Genomic DNA, 14,771 nt, shown 5'->3' on the forward strand with positions numbered 1-14,771 from the left:
GTTACTCTTTCACAACGAGAGTGGGGATGGCTCCACCGCCGCGCCCGAGCAACACGCGGGAGAAGGTGTGTGGGGATATCTCCTCCATAAATGGAACGGTCAGGGACTCGGCAAACTGTGAATGCAGCGAGGTGTAAACCATCAGGCGTGGATATTACTGATTGGCTGTCCTGTCAGGTGGTGAGACGCTACAGCGCCCCGCGTGGTATGCAGCAGGTTGTGGTTCAATCCCGACCCTGATGACGCCTGTATATTTAGAGTATGCGGGCTCTCCAAGTGGCCGCGTGGATTTTACTCTGGGTCGTCACTTCGCTTATCGATTCCCCCCCCCCACTAATGTTGCGGACTCGATCTACCAGACTCAGCGTTCCGTCTCATCCCCACGGTGTTCAACTACCACCACCACCACCAAAACACACCGGTCAAAACTTCAAAACTCCATTCAGATGGTCTCTTCCCCCCCCCCCCCACCCGTCAACTTGTTATAACCTTGCTCAATTCAAGAAACGTATTGCCCGGTATGCATTACAGCGTTAACAGCACCGATTGCTGCTGTCCGCTCGGTCTTTTCGGGGGTCCCTGGGCCCGTGCCACTCAAGCAGCAGCTGCGTGAAACCCTTACCTCGATGCCGGCCCGGACGACCTGGTCCCCAGGAGGCTGCCGGTGCGTGTGGGCACGCTCATCTGCTGCAGCTTGGAGTTCAGCTCGTTTATGACGTTCGACTTGGCGTTGCCCGTGTCCAGGCTCCCGCCGACGACGCCGCCGTTCCTGCCCATTGCCGACGGCTGTTCCCCCCACAGCTTGGACCTCCTCGGGAAGCCCGAGGCCTTCGGCGTGGCGCCGTCGGCGCCGGCTAGCGGCGGCGCGCCGGGCGACACGGGCGTGCTGGGTGTCGACGGGCCCTTTGAGTTTTGCCTCTGCGGCGGCCCCGAGAAGGGGGGCGGCGACGAGACGTTGTTCATGGTGAACCTCGCCGGCTTGTTGGCGATCTGCGAGCGGGCGTGCTGCTGCCGTTGCTGGTGGTGCTCCTTGTGGCCATCAGCGGCCTCCCCGCCCTCGGAGGAGACGGTGGAGACGTTGGACGCCGTCGAGACGATGCTCGTCGTCTCGCTGCTGCTCCTGCTGTCCATCTCCTCGAGGCCCGAGTCCGCACTCGCGTCCACCGAGTCCGAGTGGCTGGCGGCGCCGGCTGCCGCGGCCGTGCCCCTCATGGGCATCTGCATCATGCTCGCCAGGATCCGCTCATAGGGGCTCATGGAGGCCGCGGGTTTCACCGTCCTCGTGTTCCTACGCTCGGGGTCGTTGGGTTTCGTCGACCGCAGCTTGATCTTCTCCAGCACCTGGTCGCCCATCTGCTCGTCGGAGCTCTCGAAGCTGTTGCAGAACTGCAGGGGCGGCGGCAGCGGGTCCGAGAACACGAAGTCGTCCTCGCCCTCCACGCTCTGCGCCTTCTGGATCGCATGCCCCGGGGTCGCCGCCCCTGCCCCCGCAGCGGCGGCCGCCGGCGCACCGTCCGGCGGCGGATTCGGCGGCAGCGGCGGGATGGCGCTCGGGGGCCTCAGGTTCGAGGCCTCGTCCTCCGACTCCCTCTCGCCGTTGGCGACGCGGACCGCGGCGGCGGCGGCGGCGGAGGAAGGGCCGTCGCCGGTCACGCTCCCGTCGACCTCGCTCCTCGACGAGCGATCGCTGGGGCGGCGCGACGACTGGCGGTTCATCGCCCGCTGCCGCGCCGCCAGAATCAACGCCATGGGCGATGTCGGCTGCAGCGCCTCGCCGGACAGGGGGTGCACGCCGCCCGCCGCCTCGCGGCCCGGGGCCATGTCGGCGCGGGGGGACTCGCTCAGGGCCGTCGGGCCGGCGGGCGGCGGCACCGTGAGCAGCGGCGACGGCGGCTCCTCCGCGCCGCCCGCCGCCTCGCCTCCCCGTCCCGTGGGCGCCGGCGCCGCCATCGACTTGCGCTTCTCCTCCAGCCGCCGCTCGCGATCGCGTACCGCGCCGGCGATGGCGGCGGCAAAGGGCCCCCTCGCGTCGCCAGCGGCGTCGCCGGCGTCGCCCGCTTCCGCGGACGGGCCCTCGTACTCCACGCTGCTCGTGAGGCTCGCGTCGCCGCTGCTGCTCGTCGACGGCTCCTTGATGACGATGGACGGGATGGCGCCGGGGGCCGAGGCGCCGGGGCCCGCGGAGGCGAGCGCCGCCGCCGCCACCGCCGCCGCCTTCTCGGGGCTGCTCTCCACGTTGCCCTGCTTGATGAGCGTCCCCTTGCGCCGCAGCGGCTTCTTGGGGGCCCTGGCGTGCGCGCCGTCGGCCTTGTCGCCGTCCCCGGGGCTCGCCGGCTCACGGTCCCGCGGGACGGCGCCCCTGGCGGCGCCGTTGGACGGCGCGAGGTGGCCGCCCGCCGCCGCCGCCGCCGCCGCCGCCGTCTCCCCGTTGGGCCGGAAGGTGGAGTGGGCCGCGCCGAACGCCGGGAGGATGGGGCTCGGCGGGTTCGGCGGGGCGGGCGGCGCGTACGACGGCGGCGGCGGCGGCGGCTGGTCGTCGTCGTCGTCGTCGTCGCCGCTGGCGTCGCTGGCGTCGCCGTAGTCGGCCGGGGGGAGGGGCGGAGGGGCCATGCTGGGGGGCGGGGGGATTTCGGCCATGTCGACGACGTCCCCGAGGTCGTTCTCATGGTAGTCGTTCAGCTCCTGCATGGAGTAGGCGAACTTCATCGGCGGCTCCGCGTACTTGCCGTTCTCCTGCGTGTCTGCTGGGGAAACGGGCGAAGGTGACGACGGGGTTGGCGAGACAACGAGAGATCTTTTAGGCGGGGTGACGGCGGCTAGGTTCACGCACCGTGCAGCGAGTATGGCGAGCTCAATTCTAGCGCTGGCACCAAGGGGTGAGCGATATCCAAACTGGTCCTGGGTGACCCCTACACAAACAGCCCGTGACCAGTGCTAACAAAGGAGAGTCAAATGATCCACGTGACTAACACGGCACGGGGGAGGCCTTCATCTAGCAGTGGATTATGCAACGATCGCAATATCGACATAATTACGACAGCGTTAGCCTGCTGGACGGTATTGCGGACAGAGCATTCGACTTCACCGTGTGAAGGTTTGTCAATTCTAAATAGGGTCAAGGTGCTACTCAGCCCATCATCCCTACTGGGTCTATAAACTAGGTATAACTTTACCCGAAGTCACCAACGATTGACCGTTCGCTGAAAGATAATACATTGTTGTATTAGGCATGTTCAAAAGAGTTCTATAAATCTGCTACAAGATACGACGCGAGGTACGGCATCGCACCCGTCACGATGTCTTCTCGTGACCGTGACACATAACGGCGGTGGCCCGAACCGAGTTGAAAGGCGGCGAAAGGGGGCGGCACTAACCGGGCGCCTTGTACATCCCCGTGGAGTGAGAGACCGGGAGTTTCTTGGGGGTCCCAGGCACGGACGGAGTTGCCACGGGAATGGCCTGGCGTTCAAACAGCGACTGCGCAGTGGGGGAGGCGGTGGGGGAGCAGAATCAGAATCAGAATATCACAGATGCCCAGTCGGGGCGGGCAAACAATACAAAAAACATTAAAGCAGTGGCGGGGGGGGGGAGCGGTCGGGGGAGCAGTTGGGGGAACGGTGGGCGGAGCAGTGAGGAAGGGGCAGTGGGGGGAGTGGTGTGGCGAGGGGGGTGAGCGGTAGTGGAGCAGGGGGAAGTGGTGGGGGGAAGGGCAGGGGGGAGCGGTGGGGGGGAGAGCTGGATGAACAAGAACACCGGCTTTAAACAAACAGGTAGCTTCATTTATGCACAGTAAAACCTTGCATTGCGAGCATAATTCGTTCCGGAAACGTGTTTGAAACCCAAACCACTCGTATATCAGTTGTGATCACGTGATGCTCGGCAGACAAAGCGTATACGTACTACTCGTATTGCAAGACCCTCGCTCGTTTATCAAATTAATATTTATTTAAAAATTTTGCTCGTCTTGCAAAACACTCGCAGACCAAGTTACTAGCAATCCAAGGTTTTACTGTACGTGTTTATTCCTGACATGCTCATCAAGGTGAGGATGTGGGTAGATACTCACGACCCAGAATGGCGGTTTAAACAATGGCCAAATTTTTGATTTGGTCCCTCTCCCCACCCCAACCAACACCCTTTCCCCACCTCTGTCCATCCCGCGGTATAAATGGCCGGATAGTTGATCGGCATGCCACATTTGGCGGGGTAAAGTGTGGGTCACCCCGTGTGTTTCTCAAGACACCTGGCCACCAAGGGAGAGTTAGGCCTAGTGCTCCCTCTCGTCGTTGAGGCCCCTTACCCAGCAGTGGGATGAGCGGGCAGTTTCAGGGCTGCGCCTTGGACGCAGCTGTCCAGAGGAAAGCTCTGGGGCCACCGACTTCACTGACAGGGCCGTTATACACGACGTTACACGGTCCAGTACCTCCGGGACAACAACGTTTATGCTCCGCTGTCCTACACCTTGACATTTTTTGAAACCTACACTTTATTAATAGACGTGTTTTCTCAAAACGGCTCTCGCCCGGTTTAATTCCTGATTGATTGGGTTGACTTACGATTTTTATTTTGTTCTCATTAACATGGAAATTTATCTGTGGCCTTGAAACAGACTGAGAGCGATGATTAATGGCGCAGTGGGTTGTGCACGTGAGTTTGGTGTGCTTATGTGGGCGCGTGAGCTCACGAGCGGTCGTGCAGTGGTTGGCGCACTGCGCTACGAAAGCACACGGCAACCCGTTACGTTGACGTCAGCGGTAGGGAGACAAAAGCGTCCGTGCATGGTGCTGGCCACACCACACCCCTCGTGCGCCTATGCCGGCCTTCATAGACGCGGCCTTCATAGAAGCTCGTGAACAGCGTGTGTGCCACTTGTGTTCGTTCGAATGTGCTCGTGTGCGAGTGTGTTAGATTTTCGACACTTCACGTGGCTTCAAAGTGCATATAGCCTGGCACAAGCGCCGTGGTGATGTCACCGCCACGTCCAGAAAAAACAAAAGACTACTACGGGTGGCAACGTGGAATGTTCGAACGCTCACTGCGGAAGACAGGCTGGCCACTCCTCTGTCGGGAGCTGGACCGGTACCGCCTGGATCTCTGTGGTATTCAGGAGGTCCGGTGGACCGGCTCTGGCTCCTGCCACCATGAGGGGTGGACAGTCCTCTACTCGAGTCAGGAGCCTGCCAAACAACAGGGAGTGGCTCTTCTTCTGAACAAAAAAATGAAGGGGGTGTGGGAGCATGGTGGAGAGGTGTGGGAAGCTGTAAGCCCCAGGCTACTTTGGGCTCGCATTCCCATAAACCAGAGGCGAGGAGTGGTGGTCGTCGTTACTTATGCCCCCACCGAAGACGAACATCCGTGAAGGGATGCAGGCAAGGCCGATGAGTCAGATGCCTTCTATGACCTCCTGTCACAGGTGCTAGCTAAAGTGGTCCCTCGGGATAGAGTCATCTTGTTGGGTAACTTCAATTCCCGAGTTGGTCATGATGCTGGCACCTGGTCTGGAGTGATTGGAAGGGATGGGCCAGATCAGCAGAATAACAACGGCCGGAGGCTGCTAGATTTTTGTGCAGCCCATTGGCTTGTAATTACCAACACGCTGTTCAGGCATCGGCGCATCCACACAACATCATGGATGCAGGCCGGGTCCAAGCAAGAACATCTGCTGGACTACATAGTGACGGAACAGCGGATGCGGGCCCATGTCCTTGACACCAGGACCTACCGTGGAGCTCATCTACCCACTGATCATCGACTTGTCATCTGTAAGATGCGCATGCCATTCTTCCACTCCGCTGGTGGGTGTACACCCAGGACCCTATTCAAACTCATAGTGGCATTGTCTCAGCTAGCTGATGAAAGTTGCAAGAGAGAATTGCATCATCGCTTGCGGCTGGGGTTGGCATCGTCCCCCACTCCTCCTGATATCGAGGGGAAATGGGTGAGGTTTAGGACCGTGGCTCATGCAGCTGCAATGGCTGCTTTGGGTACACGGTCCAGAGGAGGTGTGCAGGCTGGCTGAGAAAAAAGCGACAGGCCCACTCTCACCGTCTACAGAATCCCACGTCAGAGAATGAGGAGGCTTACCACAGCCTTCGCTCGGAGGTTCGGAGAGCCGTGAGGCGCTGCAAGGATGGGTGGTGGTCACGGGTTGCTGAGGAGATGGAGTCTGCCTCAATGGCCCGCGATCACAAATCGCTCTTTAACTCCATCAAGAAAGTAGCCTGTAGCGCCACACCTATTACCATCATTAGGGGAAAGAACGAGGATCCAATCTCCGACCCCCAGGAACAGGTTTGCAGATTTTCTGAGCATTTCTGTGAGGTCCTGGGGGAGGGAAATCCCTCAGCCTGGAAAACATCGTGGCACAAAGTGGGGATGACCCTGCTAAGGCTGCGGTGCCTCAAATATTGAAGAAGAAGTCACCCCCTGCGAGTGGCTGGCTGAGGTGCCATCTGTAGAGGAAGTACTGAAGGCGATGCAGAGTCTGAGACCAGGAAAGGCACCGGGCAGAGATGATCTCCCAAGCGAAATGCTGGCCTGCCTACGATCCAGCTTTTGTTAGGCCGGATCGAGGGTGCTAAACGGGCGTGGCATGGGCTAGAGAAGAGATGGAGTGATATGGTACAGGAGGACGTGGAGCTGAGTGGACTTGCTGATGACTGGTACCAGCAGTGTCAAGATCGGCCTCTGTGAAGGAGGCTCGTGAAGGACGCTACTGGGCAGTTGGGAGGCAGTCGCCCTCCAACAACAACGGAGGGCGGAGGAGCGACGCTCACAACAACGAGCGGAGCGCCGGGTGGCTAAAGCACAGCAGGTTGGCACAGTAGGGAGCACAGGTGGTGCATCAGCCAGTCGTCTCAATCAGTCGACCCGTGGCACCTGGGTCTGCGCAGTGACCTCCTGCCAGCGGGCGTTCGACACTTCACGTGCCCTCAAGGTGCACATGGCCTGGGGCACAAGCGTCGTGGTGACGTCACCGCCACTTTGTGGCGAATGGCGGTTGCTGTTGGAGTGTGTGTGCTTGCGTGCGTGTGAGCGAGTGCGCCGCCACACCTTGAGTTCCTCGTGCATGAAGTGGCGGCTCGTGGGCCTCTGCTTGACGGTGGCAGCGCGCGAGTCGGCCTGTGCCGCCGCGTCCCCCAGGGGCTTGTCCGCATTGGCCAGAATCTCGTCCAGCTTCTCTGCACGCGGCAAACGGTGGAGGCCAGGGGAACGATTAAAATCAATCAACATCATCGTCGCTTGATGTATAAATCACACCCGAGGCACCCCGCCCACCCCCTCCACCCGGTGGCAGCTGTCCCTGTGAGGCACAAGGTGAACGCAGCACCAACCGGCAAGTTGGCATTCGTCTGCCGGTTCGGCGGGGGGGGGGGTAGTATTATCATTGGAGAAACTAAACGACATGTCTCGGACCGCATTCGTGAACACAAAGCAGACCTTAAACACGGTAGGACCAACACCTCGGCCGTGGCAGATCACTGTTATAATTCAGTAGGCTCACATGACATTGACTTCTCCAAGACAGAGGTTATTTGCAAGCCATCTGGCTACCATGAGAGATTCGTTCATGAGGCTATCCACATATACAAACACAGAAACAATTTCAACCGAGAAGATGGATTCTGGTTTAGCAATCATTGGAAGGATTTGATAAAAAAACATTTTGGGTCTTAATTGATTGTTCACGCTTACGGTGGCTTTCAGACCGCATACATTATTTTCGTCTCCTCCCTCCTCTTTTCCGAACATAGATGGACTCGTCCATCTGAACAAACTGTCAAATCTCTCTCCGTAGTGCTAACGTAAAAAAAAAACGCCACTTTTTTCAAATTTTCTTGGTGTGGTTTTCACACCTGATGATGATTGCTTGTGTTGCAGTCGAAACGTCGTGATAATTTTATTGTTTTATATTTTTATTATTTCATTGTTTCCCTTCTACGTGACTTTACTGAAAGAACCAAGAATATGAATACCTGCAGTCAAGAAAGCTTTAAATCAAAATGTAAAGATGTATTAATTTACTGGAACACTCTTTAGCCAGCATTAATCATAAACATTTACAATAACGATGAGGCTAATTTGATGTGAGCAATTTGCGTTTCCTACACTGCCAATTTCCAGAACTGCAGCATTCAAGGATTTTTTTTGGAAGCTGCAGTGTTTACACACATCCATGATCCAACGATTGCTCGACTGGCATCCTGTGAAGCTACATTGCTTATTTAAGTCCCTTTTAATTCTTTAAAGAGACACATTTCAACCCACATAAGGTAATTTGGCTAAACTTACCCACAGCAAACATGAATTCCATCGAAAAATAATTTAGCTCTTAACCCCCAAGTGGTAACCACAGTTGGCAAATCTTTGGGAAATATCAGCAAAAAATATATAATCGCTGGTTTTCAACATGTCTTTCCCACGCTTTAACGGAGATCGTAAAAAAGGAAAATAAACCTGCTCAATCTTGACACGTTTATGACACGTAGTTTTACAGTCCACACGTGTTTTGCGGCGAGGATGTAAACACATATTCTTGGGTCTTTCAGTAAAGTCACGTAGATAGATTGCAGCACAAGCGACTGCTTGTGTTGCGATCGAAACGTCGTAGTTTTTTTGTTATTTTCTTTGAACCTATCTACGTGACTTTACTGAAAGACCCAAGAATATGAATTCCTGCAGTCACGAAAGCTTTAAGTCAAGGTGTAAAACACGTTTTAAAAGAGGGGGGGAGCATTTCAAGTGACGAAGAAGGGCAGTTTCTAAAAAATGTTTAAGTAAAAAATGGCTTGATAGTACGATTGAAAAAGTTGTGAATAAGCAGCTTCTGGCAACATGCAATTTAGGGGCAGACCATTATGAAAGCGACTGATGTTCGGGGAGAGGCTGAGCGACTTGACAAAATCAAAACACTGAGCCATTTTTTAAAGGTCGTGATCAAGATGCCATCACAGCCACCACAGCTGATGGAACCACATCTTGAGGTCACTTCCTTCTGCCAGATTCTGCAACCGTTGGGACAGTCAATCCTGGAGCGCAAAGGCCCTCTTACTGCTCTGGCCTCATCTCATGTCCTGGTGTGTGATGCCCACCCACGAGTGTACACTCCCCACCAAAGGCTGTCTCTGTTTCAACATGGCAGATGCTGTTGATTACGCAGAGAAGCCCACCTAAAATTAGTAGTTTGCATTTAATTTGTCCCCTGAGAACGTTACTTTACATGTTTAGAACGCTAAGTGGTCCATAACTTCCCACACACCTAATGGAGTCGAAATTAAATGGTAAAAAAAAACGTTAGGGGAGTCAATTATAGGGCGCATAATCGTTTCTTTGGTTCCAAAGTCAATTTCTTTCAAGTGGTATTGCTCTGCTCTCGGTAGAGAGATTTTAGCAATGCACCGTGATGTATTCACGTAGTGCCCGATTAGCACGGTTGGCTACGTACCAAGCGAAACAAGTTCAATGTGCATACACGCAGCACCCACTAACTATACATAAATTAGAGTGCGTATGTGTGGATTTTTATATAATTGCGGTGGATGTAAATAACACACGCATTGCCGAAGCTATTAGCGTTATCGTAGAAGAAAGCCCTCTTCGTTTTTTGTTGTTGTTGTTGTTGTTTGGAAAATGTTTCCGCACGGATGGTGAAGCGTTAAGAGTGGCTGTATGACTTTTGAACCGACACCGCCCATAGATGCAAATTTAGCTATCGGTGAAATTCATGTAAAGGAATAAGTGCTTGGTGTGGCTCACGATAAGTTAACTTGTAAACAAATACACAATGCTCTACAGGTACTAACATACACATATATATTGGACGTACTGGCGGTACACTGGTGCAGCATAACACACCGGTCCTCATACAACAGTAAAACATGTTAATAAGCAAATCTGTTTATCGGTCTTTAATTCAGCCTTACTGTGACCTGTTAAAAAAGAGGTCAACATTGACCGATGATTTGGCTCCGGGGCACGCCATTTTTTTCGGACTGACCAGGAGGTTGAGCGCCTCGAGTAATAGCAGTAGCAGCAGCAACAGCTTTCTTGCATGTCCCTTATGCAAGAAAGCCAATCGTCATCAGGCTTGGTGCTATACGGCAACAGACTGTGATGCTTCGTGTTCGGCCGCTCATAACATGTCTACAGACTGCTTTGACATCACGGGAACCGATTTTGAGGCACCCCGCAAGATTTTCTGACCAAGGGTTGCGAATTGTGGGAAAATACATAATTATTAGGAAAAATTCGCTTTTTTTATAGCGTGCACCGTCAAAACGTTCATATACATTTAGACAACGTGCGTTTGTACAGGGCGATTTGTACAATGCGCTCTAGGATAAAGGCCCTCGTCATCTTTATGGCGACCAGTTGTGTTGCAATCGAAATGTCGTAGTTTTTTGTTATTTTCTTTGAACCTATCAACGTGACTTTTCAGTTATTTCGACATGGGGGCATAGGGCATTTAACCAACCACTGCTACTCATGCAGATAAAAAATATTTGTACAAAACGATTATGTCACCATGGCGCTTGTGCCAGGTTGGGTGCGCTTTGAGGCCATGTGAAGTATCGAAAGCTTGTTGACAGGTCACGGGACAGACCCAGGTGCCATGGCTTGACTGAGATGATCGGCAGATACACCACCTAATATGCCAACACAACAACAACCGCCATTCGCCACTAAGTGGTGGTGACGTCACCACGGCGCTTGTGCCAAGCCAGGTGCACACACACACACACACAGTATATTAATGTGCACTTGCAGGTGTGCAAGTACTATGTATTAAAAATATACCATACCATCTGAAGTATGTACTGACATTATTGCAACACTACAAATAGCATATCTCTCTGGATGGCACCATGGGGAGAGCTCTGAATTTTGCAATCGGAAGGTCAAGGGTTCAAATCCCAGTTTGGTGTCGTTTGAGCCACTCATCATCCCCCTGGGGTGGTTGGTTAAATGGGTACAACTTTGTGGGAAGTCAATAGTGGCTGCTGTCTTTTGAGAAAGATACCATCGACCACGGGATTTGACATTTCCACAACTTGCTCCGAGTACCACGCAAGTTTGAGAAGGATCACACATTGGTGCTTGCCTATCACAAACACGCCGTACCCCCGATTAGCACGGTTGGCTTCGTATGGCGCGAAGGAAGTTCAACGTACGTACACACAAAACAATGGCAACAAACAGCATGTACATACAGTAAAAAAAGGACAAAAATCCCCTGTATATCCTTCAGCAGACTGTTGGGGCAAGTGCTGTTAGCGAGCACCTATTAGGGCTGGCACAACACACGAGGGGGTGGGGAGTGGCCAGCACCACGTCCAGCCAGCTTCGCCTACCCAGTGCTGACGTTTACACACCACACCAGGCACTTATGTCAGGCCGAGTCTGCAGTAAACAGAACCACAACGTATCCTGCGAAACGTGAGTGAAGATCTGCAGTTTAATGATGATAAAATATTATTGTGATTAGGGGCCATCCATTTAGTAGGTACGCAAAAAAATATTGTCGAAACTTGACCCCTCCCCCCCCTCCCTGTATGCACGTGTACTTTTTAACCCCCCCCCCCCCCGTTCCGAATCCTATAGAACGGCCGATATTTAATCCACGGTAGAAACGATCAAGGATTAATAATATTATTAACGTGTTCAAGCAAACAGATAGTCCACCGCCGGACTATCTAACTCATTTTAAGGCCAATTAAGACAAATTATTATCGAGGCTCCCCCCCCCCCCGTTTCCTATGCATACGTACATTGTCAGTAGCCCCTCCATACGCAAGCGTACGCATTTGGGTTAACCCCCCCCCCCACTTCCATGCGTACGTACTCCATGGATGGCCCCTGACTGTACTGATAAAACCCTTACACGCATCTTAGGTTACTGCGGTGTTCTGTTGCCGATGAACGGAAAATGCGCTGCGACGGCAACGCGATGTCGCTGCAATCGTTGAAGATGTCGGCAACCCCACAACATTGTCACAGAATCCCGGGATCGCGTATCTGCCGCGTGTTGTTCGACACCATGTCCGACGTTTCCCCCACCGCCCCGCCACGTGCCGGGAGCCTCTGCAAGTCGCCGAGGAAGCTCCAAGCGCATGGAGCGAAACGTCGGACATTGTGCCGAACGGCACGCGGTTCACGACCGGGAAAAAGCTGTACGGCAGCACAATCGTGAAAACTTATACAATCTTGAGTTAATGGTAATCATAAATTCCTCATAAGCACGAGGAGGAGCCGCAGACAAAACACAAAGGCAGCCACATAATGAGCCGGCCCCAACAAAAATGCCCAAGCTCTGCTGTCCTCTTTATATTAAGGTGTTATTGACCGATTAATGAGCGTTCACTTGTGTGCAAGAGTCAGGATCAATGGCACTGTGATGAACTGGGATTGACATCGCACACCATGCACGAAACTCTTCCGGTCCTTTGCTAGGTCAACTCAGCCCTAAATTATTACTTGAAAGTGTATGAATATCAGGGAAAGGTAGAGAGAAGAAATGAAGTTGGGTGTGGTGCTGGTCATGTCTGCCTTGAATAGGTGTTCGCGAATGGCACTTGTCACTCTGATCTACAGTGAGGGAAAAAAGTATCTGATCCCCTGCTGACTTTGTACATTTGCCCACTGACAAAGAAATGATCAGTCTAAAATTTTAATGGTAGGTTTATTTGAACAGTGAGAGACAGAATAACAACAAAAAAATCCAGAAAAACGCATGTCAAAAATGTTATACATTGATTGGCATTTTAATGAGGGAAATAAGTATTTGACCCCTCTGCAAAACATGACTTAGCACTTGGTGGCAAAACCCTTGTTGGCAATCACAGAGGTCAGACGTTTCTTGTAGTTGGCCACCAGGTTTGCACACATCTCAGGAGGGATTTTGTCCCACTCCACTTTGCAGATCTTCTCCAAGTCATTAAGGTTTCGAGGCTGACGTTTGGCAACTCGAACCTTCAGCTCCCTCCACAGATTTTCTATGGGATTAAGGTCTGGAGACTGGCTAGGCCACTCCAAGACCTTAATGTGCTTCTTCTTGAGCCACTCCTTTGTTGCCTTGGCCGTGTGTTTTGGGTCATTGTCATGCTGGAATACCCATCCACGACCCATTTTCAATGCCCTGGCTGAGGGAAGGAGGTTCTCACCCAAGATTTGACGGTACATGGCCCCGTCCATTGTCCCTTTGATGCGGTGAAGTTGTCCTGTCCGCTTAGCAGAAATACACCTCCAAAGCATAATGTTTCCACCTCAATGTTTGACGGTGGGGATGGTGTTCTTGGGGTCATAGGCAGCATTCCTCCTCCTCCAAACACGGCGAGTTGAGTTGATGCCAAAGAGCTCCATTTTGGTCTCATCTGACCACAACACTTTCAACCATTTGTCCTCTGAATCATTCAGATGTTCATTGGCAAACTTCAGACGGGCATGTATATGTGCTTTCTTGAGCAGGGGCACATTACGGGCGCTGCAAGATTTCAGTCCTTCACGGCTTAGTGTGTTACCAATTGTTTTCTTGGTGACTATGGTCCCAGCTGCCTCGAGATCATTGACAAGATCCTCCAGTGTAGTTCTGGGCTGATTCCTCACTGTTCTCATGATCATTGCAACTCCACGAGGTGAGATCATGCATGGAGCCCCAGGCCGAGGGAGATTGACAGTTATTGTGTGTTTCTTCCATTTGCGAATAATTGCACCAACTGTTGTCACCTTCTCACCAAGCTGCTTGTCAATGGTCTTGTAGCCCATTCCAGCCTTGTGTAGGTCTACAATCTTGTCCCTGACATCCTTGGAGAGCTCTTTGGTCTTGGCCATGGTGGAGAGTTTGGAATCTGATTGATTGCTTCTGTGGGCAGGTGTCTTTTATACAGGTAACAAGCTGAGATTAGTAGCACTCCTTTTAAGGAGCACTCCCTTTAAGAGTGTGCTCCTAATCTCAGCTCGTATAAAAGACACCTGGGAGCCAGAAATCTTTCTGATTGAGAGGGGGTCAAATACTTATTCCCTCATTAAAATGCAAATCAATTTATAACATTTTTGACATGCGTTTTTACGGATTTTTTGTTGTTATTCTGTCTCTCACTGTTCAAATAAACCTACCATTAAAATTATAGACTGATAATTTCTTTGTCAGTGGGAAAACGTACAAAATCAGCAGGGGATCAAATACTTCTTTCCCTTACTGTATATGTGTGGGTGTGGTGTCTGTGTGTGCAAGTGGTGCCTGGCTATACACGGAGAGCGTTACATTACGTACCTTGGCACTGTACAAACACGCGAATTTAAAAAAAAAACGCTTTGTGGCTTCTATTATAAAAGAAAGGATGTACGGGAAGAGCTATTGTGCGCATTCAGCTCCACTCTGGGCCCAAACTTGAGCACCAAGACCTCCACGGGAAAAGTAAGTCAACTGCTGGCGTAACAGATGCAAATTAGGCAAACTTCCCCGCTCCGACAGTTGCAAGAGTGGGGACATTAAATCTGCAACTGAAGCGACCAAGGTGTGCTCTTTTAGAGATATTCAAAACTTCATGCGGTCGTAAATGTGCACCGGACTAAACTGGAAGAGGCCGCTGGCGCGCCCGCTTTTGCCGTACACCGACACTTTGCGGAGCGCTGTTACCTACAACGCCCGACTAAAGATCAGGGGGAATGCAACAGGGCCACCCCTGCGTGACGAACGACGCGTTAACGTTGCGCATTCAATCCGGCGCATTTAGGGCCGTCCATGAATGACGTCACGCGATTGTGGACGATTT

General features: G+C 52.8%; 1 protein-coding gene across 6 annotated transcripts in view; it reads right to left on the reverse strand.

Annotated features, from left to right (window-relative positions):
* Positions 1-14,771, reverse strand: part of LOC116945424 (SH3 and multiple ankyrin repeat domains protein 2-like) — a 661,289-nt gene that overhangs the window by 17,072 nt on the left and 629,446 nt on the right. For 5 of the 6 annotated variants that reach the window (XM_032959740.2, XM_032959739.2, XM_032959738.2 and 2 more), the window contains 3 exons: positions 7,054-7,181; positions 3,375-3,477; positions 623-2,744 (listed from right to left, as the gene is read on the reverse strand). In XM_032959740.2, the coding sequence (XP_032815631.2) occupies positions 623-2,744; positions 3,375-3,477; positions 7,054-7,181 (2,353 nt within the window). The remainder of the gene's footprint in view (positions 1-622; positions 2,745-3,374; positions 3,478-7,053; positions 7,182-14,771) is intronic. The other variant, XM_076069270.1, reaches the window with a different exon arrangement.

This window comes from Petromyzon marinus, chromosome 24, assembly GCF_048934315.1.
Source record: "Petromyzon marinus isolate PM22_M1 ecotype Great Lakes invasive population chromosome 24, UKy_Petmar_22M1.pri1.0, whole genome shotgun sequence".
Taxonomy (NCBI): Eukaryota; Metazoa; Chordata; class Hyperoartia; order Petromyzontiformes; family Petromyzontidae; genus Petromyzon; species Petromyzon marinus.